Source organism: Maniola hyperantus, chromosome 17 (assembly GCF_902806685.2).
Source record: "Maniola hyperantus chromosome 17, iAphHyp1.2, whole genome shotgun sequence".
In the NCBI taxonomy this organism is placed as follows: Eukaryota; Metazoa; Arthropoda; class Insecta; order Lepidoptera; family Nymphalidae; genus Maniola; species Maniola hyperantus.
This window is the reverse complement of record NC_048552.1, coordinates 6,232,303-6,250,874: the sequence shown is the minus strand read 5'-3', so window position 1 is coordinate 6,250,874 and position 18,572 is coordinate 6,232,303. Positions and strand designations below refer to the sequence as shown.

Genomic DNA, 18,572 nt, shown 5'->3' with positions numbered 1-18,572 from the left:
AAACAAGAGACGCTATCGTATTATGGTTCCAAGTCCATTATCTGAAATCTTAAGCTTCTCCCCACTAAGAAAATTGGTAAAAACTGTGCGCTGCATAAGTTTATCATTCTACTGATTAATAGTATACACTACAGAAATGCATCGCGGCATAATGCCGAAGATTGAAATGACATACACTACACTGTACACAGAGAACACAGTACATATAATAATATACACCTTTCAGAGTGCAGACTGATTCTACGTACGTTTTACGAGGTAAATAAGTTTGCAATCTCTGCCTTGAGAAGTATAGACTCTGGAAGATGATGGGACTAAAATGGGCACACCTGCACACTTTATAGACATTTTCTTCTAAGTCTTCTGTGCAGAGCATGCATCTTCTGGGCAGACGAAATATCAACGCACACGCTACTGGAGTGCACGGGCGTAGCAGATCAATACAAAACTTTTCTGGGGTTTTCAGCCTTAAGTACTTTAGGAAATTTTCAGCAATATGGCCGTCTTGCTAGGCTCTTTTTTTCGCGAGGAAAAGCCATCATGCATACCACCGGCCACGGGAGAGAACAGTGGTTATGTCAGACTCCGATTAAAAACCTTACGAAGTTTCATCCTACTGCTGATGACGGAGCACAAGGAACCGGCAACTCCTCGTTACTCCGCCAGCGGACGTCGCCCGAAGCAGATCCGCCACTGGTGAGTTTGAAGGTTTGTAGTAATGAATACGAAGGGTTACTTGACGCACGACAGATGTAACCCACTTAGTACGGAACCCAATCCGGTTGCGAAGAAGATGAAATTAGCAATACAGCGTCATTCAAAACTGATGCTATAAATCAGCCACAGATAGAAGAAAATATGATTCAATCGAAAGGTCGCGATTGGTTTCTCATGCAAATCAGTATCGAGTTAGATATAAATCCTTAGAATAGGTATACAATCGGCCCTATATCAAGTTATGCGAAAGATGTTACTGCAGTTGATAGTCAATAAATTTAAATCTATTGTCAGATGGTTTCCACTAATTGGGATGTTAGGAATATATGAATTAGTACCTACGCATTTCGTGACAGTATCCACTATTCATTCTGTCGATTTGGTAGCGCCGGTACATTTACGTCCTTTTCGGGACACTTACGTCACTTAACGATTTTGAAAAAAGGAAGAGGACCTCAATTCGGTACGAGTTTTTAAATTTCTATACCTACAACATTTTTGATGTCAATAATAATTTACAAAAATAAACTGATGGTGATGGTTAACCTTCAATTAACAAGTAACGGCATGTAACAGATTATACACAATCTACTAACTAAAACGTTACCTAATGGATTTTTGTGCTTTACAATAAGTTTCAATCGGATCTACTTAATAGAAGAAAAAGTACGAAATACAAGTAATTAAAGCTTTACCGACTAGCAAAAAAGTCTACCTATCTATATTACGCGACTGGTTAAGATGGCAATCGGAATATGAGATCGGGGGACGTCCCGCACACCCGCACGTCACCCGCTCTCGCCCGCTTCGGGGTTCGCGCAGACGCTGTGCGGGTGTGCGGGGCGTTCCCTCCCCGAATGCCATCTCGACCTGTCGCGGACTATACCTATTTAGCTTTCAAAAATTGTAATAATTGACAAGGCTTTGTAATTTTCTCGAAGTCATTTCCCACACTTTAATTCGATTGTTTTTCCCTTAGGTACACTGCATTGTTAATAATTGAATTCACGAATGTATCTACCAATTATAAATTTTCGTCACTTCTTTAATTAACTCAAATCACCCGCTAAGTATTGTTTGTTTTTTGCTACCTTACGTTATAAGATCATTATTATCTACAAATGTACTATCTCAGTAGGAAAGTGTGTAGGTATGTCTGTCTGCTAAATTTGAACGACCTATCCGTTTAGTGGCCCATCCAATTTTCTACGAATTTTGATAAGTACAGAAATGGCATTCTGGGGGAAACCAAAGAGTTGCCACGGGATTTTTATAAAACCTAATACCGCCACTTGGCGGACTTCATCTAATTGGTACAGAGTTAGCTTGCATCATGGAGACTTCTTTCAATTTTCTTGCTTATTCCGATTTCTAGTTTACTTACTGATTATTATTTATCATATTCTATAGGATAGATTCAACCACTGCTAGATGCAATCAATTTTGAACACTGAATGGACATCATTTCTTACGTAGAACTAGAGTGCATTAAAATTTTTTCTGAATATCTACTTATGCATTATAATTTGTAACCGTGAAATCACTCGAATTATTCGCTTATTAACCAACTCAATCATTACCAAGATGTTACACACTGTAACAGCCACGGGAATTCACGAGATACAACGTACGGGTATAAAGTTTTTACAAAAAAAAAGATTCCGACGAATTGAGAACCTCCTCCTTTTTTTGAAGTCGGTTAAAAATTGGCCATTACGCATTTGAGTACACTTACGGTTTGCTTCATTATGACTTTATTATTGACAGCCCGTTAGAATGCTCGGGTCGCGGATTCAATTTTCGTTAATAACTAAGTAAATAATAGCATACATTTAGAGCTACGATGCCCTGGAGCGATAATTAACCACGACCAAATCTTTTGCCAGGGAAATCGTTAACTGACCAATTTAAAAATAACCTGCATTGACCGAATCGGTAATCGAACACGGGTATAGGCTGACTATTTCTTCGTTCGTTTCGTCGTTTGTGTTTTCGATTTCTTCACGCATGTGATAACTAGCAGAATCGAGAGCAGGAAACTTAAACAACAAGGAAGTAGGGTTGCCTAAAAAAACCGGCCAAGTGCGAGTCAGGCGCAACGAGGGCTCCGTACCTACTACAGTAGTATTTCTTCGACATTTTGCACGATAATTCAAAAACTATGATGAATAAAAATTAATAAAATCTGTTTTACAATGCACAGGTGAAGCCCTTTCATATGATACCCCACTTGATATAGTTATCTTACTTCGAACATTGAAAATACTAATTATTAGTTCATGACCACAATTTAATTTTTTTTGTGTGATCTAACCCTAAATTCACGGTTTTCAGATTTTTCCCCTAATGTCTGCTACCTACCTGCCAAATTTCATGATTCTAGGTTAACGGGAAGTACCCTGTAGGTTTCTTGACAGACCGACAGACAGACAGACAGACAGACAGACAACAAAGTGATCCTATAAGGGTTCCTAATAAAATAAAGTTCTTAAGGGAGCTTTCAAATTTCAAAATTCAGCCAATTTTTACACTTACCTATCTGATATCTAAATGAACGAATTCGATAATAATTAAGAGCAAGAAGCATATGGAACAAGATAAGTAATGGTTGCCTAAGGAAATTGAGTGAAGAGGTTTGAGTGGAGGGTTTACGCGATTTTTATATCGATCGACAACAACGTTTTGTTACTTAGCATCCAATATTTTAATTTCATTAAACTTTTATAACAATTCAGGGTACCTACATAGTCTGCACTTTTAAAAATATGTTATGAAATTGATAAAAGTAACTTTTTACGTATTATTTCTTTAAAATTCACTTATTTTTTGAAATATTAATAATATTAGTGCTTTTGGGGCGATATTTATCCATATATATATGATGTAACACTGCTTCTTTTCTTTAATGTTTAGAATATAAATTAACTAGCTGATGCCCGCAACTTCGTACGCGTGGATTTAGGTTTTTAAAAATCCTGTGGGAACTGCTAAATTTTCCGGGATAAAAAGTAGCCTATGTCCTTTCCCGGGTTGCAAGCTACCTCTGTACCAAATTCCGTCAAAATCGGTTGAACGGTTGAGCCGTGAAAAGCTAGCAGACAGACAGCCAGACAGACACACTTTCGCATTTATAATATTAGTATGGACAAGAAATGTAGAGACGGTGAAAAATCTTTAAGGAGAGAAAACGAAAGCTATCACAATGAAATCTTACAGTCTTGTTTGATACAATTTTGGGCATACTATAAATTTCACCAAAAAGAAAACAGAAATGAGATCATGTCAGATCACCACCCACCTAAGAAATAGTACCTACCAAGGTTACGGTCATTTAAGATCAGCGGGAATATACCGGGTTGAATTTTCAAAAATTCTTTCTTAGCTGATGCCTACGTCATAATAGCTATCTGCATGCCAAATTTCAGCCCGATCCGTCCAGTAGTTTGAGCTGTATGTTCATAGATCAGTCAGTCAGTCAGTCACCTTATCCTTTTATATATTTAGATAAAGGTTATAAGAAATAGAGCGTGCAAAAGTAATCACCACGGCTTGCGGTGCTGTTTAATTTTCTCTCAATTTTAAGCTTCAGACGTGTTTTGGACTCATCGTAAGCAATTTATTTACGCCTATATTTGAATAGCGGTAAAATGTAAAATGTTGTAGAGGGTGGTGATGAATTGACCGTATTACAAATAGGTATGTTTGATCAACAGCCCTTGTAAATAATAATGATTCGGCTGCAGAGAAGTATCATTGGGTGTTACAAACTTAGATTATTACGCTCGCGTCTTGGTATACTTAACTTTTATAGGTGTTTCAATCACGAACGATTGGCTAATTATCGCTTATTAACAACTAGATGATGCCCGCGACTTCGTCCGTGTGGATTTAGGTTTTTAAAAATCCCACGATAACTCTTTTATTTTCCGGGATAAAAAGCCTAGCCTATGCCCTTCACCGGGATGCAAGCTATCTCTGTACCAAATTTCGTTAAAATCGGTTGAACGGATGGGCCGTAAAAAGCTAGCAGACACACTTTCGCATTTATAATATTAGTATGGATAGTATGGAAGTATGGATCAGTATGGATAAATTATATTCATAAATGAAAGTTCACTAGAAATGCATAATATTATACACATTGGATACTATGATGCATACATTAGTAGCCATAATATGCAGTTAAAATCACGTTCTAGCGAACCTAAAGGCTTTTCATATGTATACGGCCGCATAGCTACAACTTTCCTCGCGCACATTATATCCCTGCAGGCTGCATCTGCATCTCGACCCTACGGCTTCGAGTGGATGAACGGTGGTGGGCTTGTGATCGCGTGCGCAGTCCCGCTCCGATCGTCACAGCGGCCGCACGCGCACGCCGCGCCATGACTCGCACACTGTTCGCTCTTTTAGCGCTCGCCGCCCTCGCACTAGCCTCCGCCGAATCGCCGCGACCCCGTCTCATCGACTTCAACCCCTGGTCCTGGCTACCCAACAACCGCAATAAATCCCCGTCTATCATGGACTACTTTTTCCCCCCATCCAGAACCCCTAAACAGTCCAACCTAGACCCACCCTCCGACCGACAACCCCCCACCCTACAAACGACATTAGACGACAACCCGACGTTGACAACCCTCCAAGAACGCGAGCGTCCCACCACATTAGCCCGAAAATCCCATAACAAAATTAAAACCACCCCAGCAGTCCGACCGTCCGCGTCTACACCCCCTAAAACGAGAAAATCAACCCACAAAATTGTCGCTACCGACACGACCATTGAAGCCAAATCCACACAAACATCAAAAACAGAATCATTGCCGCCGACTACGAATATCGTTACTACTGCTAAACCACCGAAACGCTACACTATAAGGCCAGTGCGGACTACGGAGACTCCGACCGTACAGGATACAGAATCTACAATCAATACTAATAGCGACAGTACCGAGACTGTTGCGGGAATCGATACCGCAGGTACGACAGCTGATGTTACGAAGGATACTGCTCAAACTTTGACCACTGTTGTTGAGACGCGGCCTACCGATGGAACAGCTAGTACGGGAGAAGAGTCTACGACGCTGACAGATAGCACCGTGACCGAGCCGGCGGACAGCCGCGAGGGATACCTACCATTGCGAGACAAACCACAGGAAAATCACGTCAAGATCAACGAGCAGACGAACAAAGAGGTCAGTAATTTGGTAGATCATCGAGCATTACTTTAACTCCGTTACAGTCTAATAGGCATTATATTATTTCCGTTTTCACCGGCAGATGCAGTTTAACTGTTCCTAAAATCTGTCGATTTTGAAAAGTAATTTAAGCAAGCACTTGGCATGAACAAATTGCTTTTTTAAGCATATGCGTAAGTGTAACAGTGCGTGAATAGAGTTCATCCATTGTGCTCGTAGAGAAAGGTTGCGAAGATTGCATTAATCGATCCGGATTCCCACATTTACATTGCAAATTGTTGATGTGCATATTTATTAAATGTTAAAACGTGTTAGTTCTGACCAATGAAGTGGAAATAATTGCAATTTGATATTAGCTAAACGATTAATTTTTAATTAATTATTATTCATGATCAAAAGTCAGTTGAATATTTTTTTACCTTTTTTGAGTTCTATAATCGCAGATTCCTACTTCAGTACTTATATGAAAAATGTATTATTATAGATAATGACTTGAAGAAGTCGATGAGCAATTACTCATTTCTTTTTACTTTATAGAAAAAAATCACTTACAAGTCACCATCTCTAAAATGAATAAAAACTGAAGAAGTGTCGAATACAATCTATCATTCATAGTTCATTATTACTAAACAATACAAAAACTTCAATAGAATCCATTATATAGTATGAAAAAAGGAAGCAAGGGCAGAGTAAAACATACTTCATTTCATGCAGCAAAGCAAATACCATGCAGTGCTATAAGAAAAATTAATTTCACAGCTTGAAGGGACCAGGGAAGGGAATTGTATTCATTTGATCTTTTTGTCTGTATGGTCATTTTTAATGTACAAGAGATGGTAAAGTTGCTAGCGCAAAACTTCAATAGTCACATGTATTATACTATAACCAAGATTATGTTCAATTAGCGCGTTATCCCGATGAGTGTCGAAAGTGTTGGAATCGTAATTTTTTCACAGTACAACTACAATGACTAGACCATATACATAAATAGGTAGAAATTATTTCGATGCCTGGGTCGGACAGCGTTTGCAAAATTAAGTCAGGTATTCTCATTGTCAACGCCACAATGCCTGAAGACGAACTGTCCTTTCCGTCTTCACTTATGGTGCTGAAACGTGGACACTGACAAAGGGACACTTAATTTTAAAGTCGCTCAGTGAGCTGTGAACAAATAAGCTTAGGTACTGTGGGGCGCCCTCCAGTAAGATGGATTGACGATATGATGAGGGTGGCAAGAAGTAGCTGGATTAAGAAGCTGGGAAATGCCTGTGTTTGGCAGTGGACGTCCGCAGGCTGAAATAATGATGGTGTATTACAAACCATGAACTAACAAGTAGTGTAAGAAGTCCAGTGATAGGCAATAATTATTTATTTATCTTACATAATCGTAGTAGACATCCATACTAATATTATAAATGCGAAAGTGTCTGTCTGTCTGTTAGCTTTTCACGGCTGAACCGTTCAACCGATTTGGACGAAATTTGGTACAGAGATAGCTTGCAACCCGGGGAAGGAAAAATGCTACTTTTTATCCCGGAAAATTTAAGAGTTCCCACAGGATTTTTAAAAACCTAAATCGACGCGTACGAAGTCGCGGGCATCAGCTAGTGAAAAATATTTAAAAAAGTCATCGAAATGACGTCATTTTGACGTCAGCTGAAATAAAAATATAGCATCAGCTCGAAACTTCAGTCTAGTACTGACGTCACTAAAATTTGTATCATCGTACAAGAAGTAACACTTATTAATTTTTTTAATTTTCATGGTGGCTATTTTGAAATTTTTATTATTTGTTGTTATGGCGGCAACGAAATATACATTCTGTTAAAATTTAAATTCTCTACCTATCACGGTTCACGAGATACAGCCCGCTGACGCACGGATGGACGGACGGATGGACAGCAGAGGCTTAGTAACAGGGTCCCGTCCCGTACAGAACCCTAAAGACCAGTTTTCTCATTTATTTTAATCTAAGACTTAATACTTAGCATGACTGAAGATTAAAGTGAATGAAATCGTGTCCGATCGATTATTCTAATTTATCATTTTCTGAATGCGTGTTAATTACAATTAGAAATGACCTGCTTGACTTGAATGACTTTTCTCAATTTGGAAAGTTTAGATTAACCCTTAAGTTTTAAATAATTAAATGTCACTTGCTTTAACGGTGTAGAAAAACATCGAGAGGAAACCTGCATGTCTGAGAGTTCCCCATAATGTTTTCAAAGGTGTGTGAAGTCTGCCAAACTGCACTTGGCCAGTAGCGTGGTAGACTACGGTCAAAACCCTTCGCACTTTGAGAGGATACCCGTGCACTGTAGTGTGCCGGCGATGAGTTGATCATGATGATGATGATGAAATTAAGCCGATGGAAATTATGCAAAAAGAGTCTAATCACGTAGAAGGCGTTACTTTCTTCTCATTAGTAACTTGCGGTCACAAATGTGGTGCCCGCGAAACTTAGACAGAAAAAATCGTTATTTTAGGTATAAGAACTACATTAACACTTTCTATTCTATGGCAATTTAGCAAATGTCTACAACTTCCACATTAAACATGCAATAAAATATATATACCAAATATTTTTTTATTGTAAAGTCTTTTAAGTTTTATCTGAAGTATTGAACTTCAGATAAAACTTAAAAGACTTTACAATAAATAAAAAAAAAAGCTCAACGGTAACAAGCAAATCCATTTTTGCAACATTTTTTCGTAGCATATATTTCCATTAAATTCAATTATTATTCTGTACCACTAATAGTTAATTACGAATAGTAGAATAGTAAATTACGAATAGTTTAGAGACACACAATTTCTTTAAATAAGTAATAGACTCTAAGCACTACGACGAAAATAGATTTGCATAATATTTAACTCAAAGAGGTATTGTATTTTGTAGATGTTATAAACTTCGCAGGTGCTTGTTGTCAGATTGTTAACGAGGTAGGTAATTACTGATCAATTTTTAAACCATGCTTTTGCCTACAGCGTTAGTTTTACTTCTTTAACTAGCTTAATCCCGCGACTTCATCCGCGTGTTCTAGACAAATTTCAAACCCCTATTTTACCCCCTTGGAGCGGTTCTCATCCGATCCGAGTCCGTGAAAATCTATATATAAAATTCAAAGTCCTGACTGACTGACTACCTGACATATATATCAACGCACAGTCTAAACCACTGGCCCTAAAGACATGAAATTTGGAGGGTATATTCGTTGTAAAGAGTAGATATCCACTAAGAAAGGATTTTTCGAAATTCCACCCCTATGTGGGTTAAATGGGGGATGGAAGTTTGTATGAAAGTCCGTCATTTTTCAAGATATTTGCATGAAAATTGATAATTGGGTTTTCGGTCACAAATTAAGAAATACGTATTTCAGGATTTTTGGAAAATTCGCCCATAAGGGTGGTAAAATAGGGGATGAAAGTTTGTAAGGGAAAGTTTTAATTATTGATATTATTGGAAAGTAGGTTTTTTCTTGAGGTTAGGTGCAGCTTAGAAACGACTATGAGAAAATCCCCCCTCCCCTAAAGGGATGAAATGGGGGTTGGAAGGTTATATGTGTTATTCTTATATTCAGTACTGTTCAGGGTGCGCGTCCTGATGTTATAATGTTTGTTTCTGAAAAAAAAATGGCATTTGTTTTCTATAGGCTACGCGGGCGAAGCCGCGGACAGAAGCTAGTACAGATATAAAAAGCTCGGACCGAACTCGGATATTGCTTACACATTAAGCCGATCTCTGATTGAAAACCTAGGTATTCAGTGGATATCTTTCACATATCTACGTTATATGTCCGATTTGAATCCGAGGCACATCCGAGATATTTTCACGGATGTCGGAGAGAGCTCGGATGACGGAAGTCTGAGCTAGTGCGTAAGCTACCATCACAGACCACCACCTATAGATGCCTAATAGCTGGACACCCCCGATCGCCAAGCTTAGGCAGTTGCTGTGCGTTGATAGATAAGTCAGTCAGTCAGTCAGCTTTTCCTTTTTTATATATATGAATCATTTTTAATAAGATAAAAAGCATGTTGTGTAATTCGGTTACATCGATAAATCTACCCTATTGTTTTTGATGATACAAAAGTCATCCTGCAAGTAGTAACAATATAATCGTACGATTCGCTGAAGCCGAATCTAATACTAATCGTGTCTAATTAATCAGTAGGCATTATAGGTAGAAAGTAGATAGCCGTATCTATCTAACGATTGGAAGAGAAAGGGGTATAGTACCTACCTTAGGTACAATCCGAGAACTAGGTTAGAATAGTCGTAAACAGAAACTATAGTGGAAAGTATTCAAGTAAAATAATACCACTATTGTTAGATGCGAGTTCATACAGCGTTGCTTCCAACGACAAGAATGTGCTTGACAAAGCATATTGTGGAGCTAGTTTATCAGGATGTAATGGCTAAGAGTTGTATTATGTCGTTTGCCAAAGTTCAGTTAAAAATAAATTCAACTATTCATACATTTTATTACAAATAACGAGCAATTCAACAAGCCTATCATGTGTCATGAACATCCGTATCACCACAGGAACCACAGAAAAGTTGCCGGCTTTTGAAGAGTTCGTATTTTTATGTGTATCATATGTGCCTCTGTGATAAAGTCACAAGAGAAGATTTATTCTTATGGAACAATTGAATAAACAAATGAATATTGGGTATATTGTGAACCTCATGAACAATCAAAATCTTGACTTCCGCTTGACCAACTTTAAAGCACAGCAATAGGTCCAGAGTGCTTAATCAAATAAACAAAAATACCAAAGAATGTTAATAAGTACAAGTAGAACTGTAATGCTATTATTGTACTCAGATTATATAACTTATCAATTTACTATTTAATTTGGTTCTCATACCCAACAAATCGCTTTTATTTGGCTGATACACTTTTTCTTTATCAGTACGATTGAGTATTGGGTCTATTCTATAGACCCAATACTCAATCGTACTGATACTATAGACTCTATAGTATAGTAGTCTATAAAACAAATAATTGATTAATCTCAAATCTGACAAAGATCTGTAATATAATAACATGAAACTTTTTTATTGATGAAAGTATATTTTATTGTGCAACTCTACGCGAATTTATATTTCGTAACAATTTTAATGCCACAATTAATTTACAATTCACTTTCATTTCAGATTATGCTAAGATATAAAGTTATAAAATAAAAACAACTCATTCAATTAAAGTTGTTTTGAAAATTGATTCAGTTAATCGAATACAAATCTGATTATTGTAAAAAGTTTTAACATGTTTACGGATGAGTAATTGTTTTAATGTACTTATGTATTAAAAACTAGATTACATCCGCGACTTCATCCGCGTGGATTTAAGTTTTCAAAAATCCCGTGGGAACTCTTTAATTTTCCGGGATAAAAAGTAGCCTATGTCTTCCCCGGGTTGCAAGCTATCCCTGTTCCATATTCGTTAAAATAGGTTGAACATATGGGTCGTGAAAGGCTAGCAGACAGACAGACAGACACACTTTCGCATTTATAATATTAGTATGAAAGTATGGACTATACCTACCAAACTTTAACGCGTTGAGTTTGTATTACACTTTTTACCAAACATTTAAATGGTGTGCAATGTAATTACGTATTACTACGAATGACGTGGGAACTGCAAAAACAACTTGTAGTTGTAATTATCTCTTCATTAACACTGGAATTCATAGTCAATATAGGGGCTTCTTTAGGGGACCATTGTCATATTATTAAGGTTGAAACATGTCGTCTAAATGACCCCTAAATGACATGTCCCCTAAAGAAGCTCCTAACTTTACTATGAATTCCAGTGCTAGTCTTATGAATAAGTTACTAGTAAAGTTTAACCATCAATAAAAAGCAAAGTGAGTTGCACAAGTCACTATATTTTATAGCTGCATGATTGATATTTAAGGTATTACGTTTAAGTACACTGGTGCGCTTTCAACTTGCGTTTTAAATTGCGTTAGAGGCATGCATTAACTACCCAGACGTACATGCCTGTGCGCATGCCTCATATTCGCTGGTACCTAATAGCACATGCATCAAATCCTGTGGTGCACGCATACGCAGTACCTCTCTCTGGATTCTCTCTGACGCACACGCAACACGTGCAATTTTTTTAATTGCAAGATAGGATTTCGCTTGATGACAAACTTGCTAAAAAAACGCAATGCAAAGGTCTAGGTTGGAGCGTGCTTACCTAGTAGATATAAATGAATATACAGTGCGTAGACGCATGCTACAGCACGCATTGTTTCGGCAGCTTACATGACGCATACCTACCTCTATGAAAGTTGAAAGCGCACCAGTCTTCTTTCTTCCTTGGTTTCATTTCCGCACATACACGTAGCCGTCTGTTGTACGTGAAAAAAGCGCACTAGTGTAGTGAGACCATTTTTAGGGTTCCGTATCTCAAAAGGAACCTTTTTAGGATCACTATGTTGTCTGTCTGTCTGTCTGTTGTCTGCCAAGAAAACCTATAGGGTATTTCCCGTTGAATCACAAAATTTGGCAGGTAGGTAGTACTTATAGCACAAGTAAAGGAATAAATCACAATTTAAAAAAAAATGTGTTCATGAACAAATATTTCAACAACACAACAAGTATTTTCAATTTTAAAAGTAAGATAACTATACCGAGTGTAATATCATATGAAAGGGCTTTACCTGTAGATTCTAAAACAGATTATTATTTATTTGTATGCCTAATAGTTTTTGATTTACCGTTTAAAATGTCGGAAATATACTCGAGTACGGTACCCTCGGTGCGCGAGTCTGACACGCACTTGGCCGGTTATTTAATTTAATTGACTGTCAAAGCTTATAACGGCATACGTAACGTAACTTTTACTGCTCGTCAAAATGTCAAAAACGAGTCAAACACCAAGCTTTTGCAAAACTTGACGCCAGAACATTTCTTTTATCAGCAACAACTCATAGTAAATCTGTATCATTACAAACGACACGCAAAGTAACAGAAACGAGTTACTCTAATCATTTCAAATCACACGCATTCGCATGTAGATATGATAGAGGCAGGTTTCCGTGTGATGTGGTAATTTGTGCATCGCCGTGCGACGATGACATTGACTCTTCAATTCAAGGCCATCTGCTATTGCAATCATTAGATAATATCATTCAAAGAATGCGATTCATACATTCGTTAAAACATTTTTTGATAATCTCCAGATTATTGTCTATTAGATGTTGCTCATATTTTGTCAATTCAACAGCTACGAGTAGGTTGGCTGGTATATCTACGATCAGTCTAAAGTCTAGACTCTATAGCTGTATGTATCACCCTCTTGACAGAATCTAAATATATAAAAGGAAAAGGTGACTGACTGACTGACTGATCTATCAACGCACAGCTCAAACTACTGGACGGATCAGGCTAAAATTTGGCATGCAGATAGCTTTTATGACGTAGGCATCCGCTAAGAAAGGATTTTTGAAAGTTCCACCCCTAAGAGGGTGAAATAGAGGTTCGAAATTTGTGTATTCCACGCGGATGAAGTCGCGAGCATAAGCTAGTCTAAATATATAAAAGGAAAAGGTGACTGACTGACTGACTGATCTATCAACGCACAGCTCAAACTACTGGACGGATCAGGCTAAAATTTGGCATGCAGATAGCTTTTATGACGTAGGCATCCGCTAAGAAAAGATTTTTGAAATTCCACCCCTAAGAGGGTGAAATAGAGGTTCGAAATTTGTGTATTCCACACGGATGAAGTCGCGAGCATAAGCTAGTCAGCAATAAAATAGCTTCGCTGTGTTCCCGCTGTGAGTCTAGGTGCCAGTTTTGTGGCATGTAGTGTAGGTACTGTTTTATCAATGATCACTGGTCTGTGAAGTGTTTGCGGTTCTCTATATTTTGTCTTCATTATCTCTGAGAATAAATAGTAGCCGATTATAATCAGGCAACTATTATAAGCAAGTAATACCTTTTGGCTTAGCCAATGAAAATAAAGAACCATGATCAAATACTTAGCTATGTCGTAAAGTGTTGTTGAATCTATCTTTAAAATATAAATTACACAAATTATTACGTTTCCGATCAAGCTTAATAAGTTGTTGGAATACTAAGTATAATATGACAGAATCGATTAGGTACCTACTAGATATGATAGAGACAGATTTTCGTGATGCTGTATTTTTTTGCATCTTGGTTTTACAATTTTCGATTCAAGGCCATTATTTTCTTTTTCTAAATAGGTAATACATTATTTTTGTGAATATTTTATTCAGGTATTTGTTTAATTATTATTTTATTAAGTACTAAGTATTCATTGAAAATGTTACAATAAAACGCATAGTTAGACTTTTAATTATGATATATTATATGTGGAATAGTGCATGATAAATGATCATGCACTATTCCACGCGGGCATGATTTTTTTTATTTTTTTATTTTAAAGAATATTAGCCATATTAAATGACTAATATTCCCCTTTCCTCTCCAATTAAGCGTCAGGCTTGTGCTAGGAGTAGGTACGACAATAGTGCAACGGGCGGGGTTTGAACCGTCGACTTTTCGGTTTTCAGTCCACTCCTATACCGGTTGAGCTATTGAGGCTCAACTATTTGTACAGTAATAAGGTTGTGTTAGTTTAATTGTTTAGTCTTCTGATTTTTTTATTTTCAACATTTTTGATTGAGATATTATTTTACGCTATATTATATCTAGTAAAATATAAGTGGATTATTAGTTCAATTTAATAGGCTCTAAGCACGATAAAAAAATCTACGAACGATACGTGAGCATCATTAAAAAATATGACACGGAAAATTCCCAGGGACTCAACAAACAGGCATTTAATACGCTCTATCAGGCTACAGGAGTTCAGAGTCCCGTTAAGTTAAAATTCTATAATATTTGTTATGGCACTTTATCGCATGGATGAAATATATGCCCTAAAGCTGAACGGTGCGGGAAACCTCTATACCATATATGCGGAATAATAAACAGTTATCCGGGCTCTGGAAAAGGATAGGCAGGTTAGTTTATGCAGAGATAACGTTTCTTGTACTTTTTCATCTCCGTTGCATAATAGAGGCTAACCACGTATCCGTTACGATGACGGTAAACATCAGAAATGCATTACAATAAGTGACCACATTGTTAAGACATTAAAGATGGTTGCATACGTAAATACTGATATTATAAATAAAGTCAAATGATTTATTCAAAATAGGTAATAAATGAGGTACTCTTTTTGATAGTCAGATGTTGGATTTGTAAGATATAGTGGTGATAATTATTACGCAAACTTAAAACTAAAGCTATGAGGGTTCCAAACGCACCTAGGTTTGAGAAGAGCCCACAACAAACTCAGCCGGGTATTCTTTTTATTATCACCACTTAATATAGAAATATGGATATATATAATATGGAAATATGGATGATACAAAAAGGAGTCTACCTATATTTAGTCTAAAAAAGTATATTCTAATTAATGCGTAAGACAATATCTAAATATATAAAAGGAAAAGGTGACTGACTGACTGACTGACGACTGATCTATCAACGCACAGCTCAAACTATTTGACGGATCGCGCTGTGGCATGCAGATAGCTATTACGACGCAGGCATCCTCTTAGAAAGAATTATTGAAAATTCAACTCCTAAGGGGGTGAAATAGGGGTTTTAAATTTGTGTAGTCATGTCATGTCATAAGTACTTAATATTATGTATGCAAAAATATATCTGTTTGTGTGTAATCTTTTAACGGCACATTGCTTAACCGATTTTAGACGAGATTTGGTAAAAGATAGCTACCGAATTGAAGACGGATATGGATTACCTATTATGCCGAAAAATCAAATAGTTCTCTGGGGATTTTTAAAAACCTAAATCTAGGCGGCCCAAGTCGCGGGCATCATTTAATCACTATCCCTATTATAAATGTGAAAGTGTGTTTGTTTGTTGGTTTGTCCTTCAATCACGTCGCAACGGAGCAACCGATTGACGTGATTTTTTGCATGGATATAGTTAAAGATATGGAAAGTGACATAGGCTACTTTTTATCCAGGAAAATCAAAAAGTTCCTACGGGATTAAAAAAAAACATAAATCCACGCTTAAAGTCGCGAGCATTAGCTAGTACAATGATATTTAAGAAATGCTTTTATATAGTAGTGCATAAAGAAAATCTCTTGCAGGAATCAGCTGCAATGTATCTTTAGAGCGTTCCGCTTGTGCCTTTGAGGTCAGATTTCCATGGAATAGTAAACATACGTATTAGCATGACAATAGTCATTGATAACGATGTGCCAAAGGCTCTCCATTATGTATTCACGGGCACCGGTTAGAACATTCTTAGATCTGGTGTACATGGGACACTAAAACAACAAATAATAACGAGACTATTCACTTTAAATTGAACTACAAAGCACATAAAATGCTTCTCTGCGGTGAATAAATGTCGCAGGTATATTGTCAAAGTCGTGATATTACAATTTCACTAGTCAGTACCCTTATTATAAATGCGAAAGTGTTTATTTGTTGGTTTGTCCTTCAATCACGTCGCAACGGAGCAACGGATTGACGTGATTTTTGCATGGGTATAGTCAAAGACCTGGAGAGTGACATAGGCTAATTTTTATACCGGAAAATCAAAGAGTTCCCACGGGATTTTCAAAAAACCTAATTCCACGCGGACGAAGTCGCGGGCATCAGCTAGTAACAAATAATAACAAAAATATTCACTTTAAATTTAACTACAAAGCACATAAATTGATTCTCTGAATTTGTATCAATAATATATTTTATTGTACGAAAAAACGCTGACTCACCAAAACATATAAGCTATCGTCGAAAGCGAAACCAACGGGTTAATTGTGGAAAGTGTACGGAATCAATTGCGTATGAACCAATATGTATTGTGTACATAAACAGTATATGGAAACGGTAGTAATAATCACAAGTGTAATTGACAAATCGCTTTTCACTGCGTATCTACCTACTCTATACCTAATTTGAAATTTCATTAAAATAACCCCAGTTTTTCTTTTTAGGGTTCCGTATCTTTCACAAAATTCAAATTCAAATAATTTATGCAAAATAGGTAATAAATTATCTTTTTGATTGTCAGTTGTTGGATTTGTAAGATAATATAGTGGTGATAATTATTACGCAAACTTAAAACTAAAGCTACGAAGGTTCCAAACGCGCCCTAACTAATAATACCTAAGCCTACGATGTCCGTCCGTACGTCTGTTTGTTTGTCAGAGGGCTGTATCTCATGAACAATAATAATAGTTGAAATTTTCACAAAATTTGTCGCTATAATGACAAACAAAATTAGCGCCACATAAATTAAAAAAATTCAAAGTACATAACCTTGTTCGATGGTACGGAACCTATCATGTATGAGACCGACCCGCCCTTGACCGGGTTTTCAAGTATCCACTGTTCTACAAATATGGAAGGATTATTATTCCTTTTTCAGTAATTATTTAGGTATGCGGAAAACTCAACTACTAGTATTCGTACTTTACTTATTTGAATGCAATATTGCCGTTCCGTGATACCATTATGTCAATAATCAAATTTATAATTCACATACCACGAGTCGTTTAATTCACTTCCATATGCTGAATGACTAACACACACTTTTTGTCGTCTTCAACGCTTTGATGATTATAATCTGTAACTTCGTTAATATCGATCTGCGGATAATTAAGATTGAATGAAGTAGAACGCATATGAGTGAATGATTTATAATAAATACCTTGCATGCATCTGAAATATCTAAATAATTTAGTTTAGTGTTAATTTGAATGACAGATGATTAAAAAGAAGTATGAAGAACTGTTTTATTGTATCAAAATAGTTAAACATATTTTTTGCACACATTTGTACCTATATATTTTAGACTTCAATTTCTCATATTATCTTGACCTACTTTCAAAGTACAAAATTTTACTTGAAGAGAAGACCATACCTACTAAGAAAGCCAAGAGAATGAAGCTTTGAAGATTTCAGTTTTTATGTACAAAACTTCTTCTTTTAGGTAGGTACCTACTACTAATCTATATATATAAAATTCAAAGTCCTGACTGACTGACTGACTGACTGACATAGATATCGACGCACAGCCTAAACCGCTGGTCCTAAAGACATGAAATTTGGAGGGTCTATTCTTTATTGGTATTTGGGTTTTCGGTCACAAATGAAGAAATACGTGTTTCAGGATTTTTGGAAAATTTGCCCATAAGGGTGGTAAAATAGAGGATGAAAGTTTGTATGGGAAAGTTTTAATTATTGATATTATAATTGACTTGAAATTTGGAAAGAAGGGGTTTTCTTGAGGTTAGGTGTCAGCTAAGAAACGACTATGAGAAAATCTCCCCCCCTAAAGGAGTGAAATGGGGGTTGGAAGGTTATATGTGTTATTCGGTGCTGTTCAGGGTGCGCGTCCTGATGTTATAATGTTTGTTTCTGAAAAAAAAAGTCATTTGTTTCCTGTAGGCCACGCGGGCGAAGCTGCGGGCAGAAGCTAGTTTGTAATAAGTATCAGTGTTAAATACTTCGTTGTTGGGTTGGGGGTTCGATCCCGGGCACGCACCACTAACTTTTCGGAGTTATGGGCGTTTTAAAATAATTAAATATCACTTGCTTTAACGGTGAAGGAAAACATCGTGA

The 18,572-nt window shown here is 36.8% G+C and overlaps 2 protein-coding genes across 2 annotated transcripts in view; one reads left to right on the top strand and one right to left on the bottom strand.

The window, feature by feature from the left end:
• LOC117989940 (elongation factor-like GTPase 1) overlaps positions 1–18,572 on the bottom strand; it is a 149,973-nt gene that overhangs the window by 61,637 nt on the left and 69,764 nt on the right. The gene's annotated exons all lie outside the window — the stretch shown is intronic.
• Positions 5,075–18,572, top strand: part of dsx-c73A (doublesex cognate 73A) — a 73,295-nt gene continuing 59,797 nt past the window's right edge. The window contains exon 1 of the mRNA XM_034977343.2: positions 5,075–5,909. Within this exon, the coding sequence (XP_034833234.1) occupies positions 5,103–5,909 (807 nt within the window). The 5' untranslated portion in view covers positions 5,075–5,102. The remainder of the gene's footprint in view (positions 5,910–18,572) is intronic.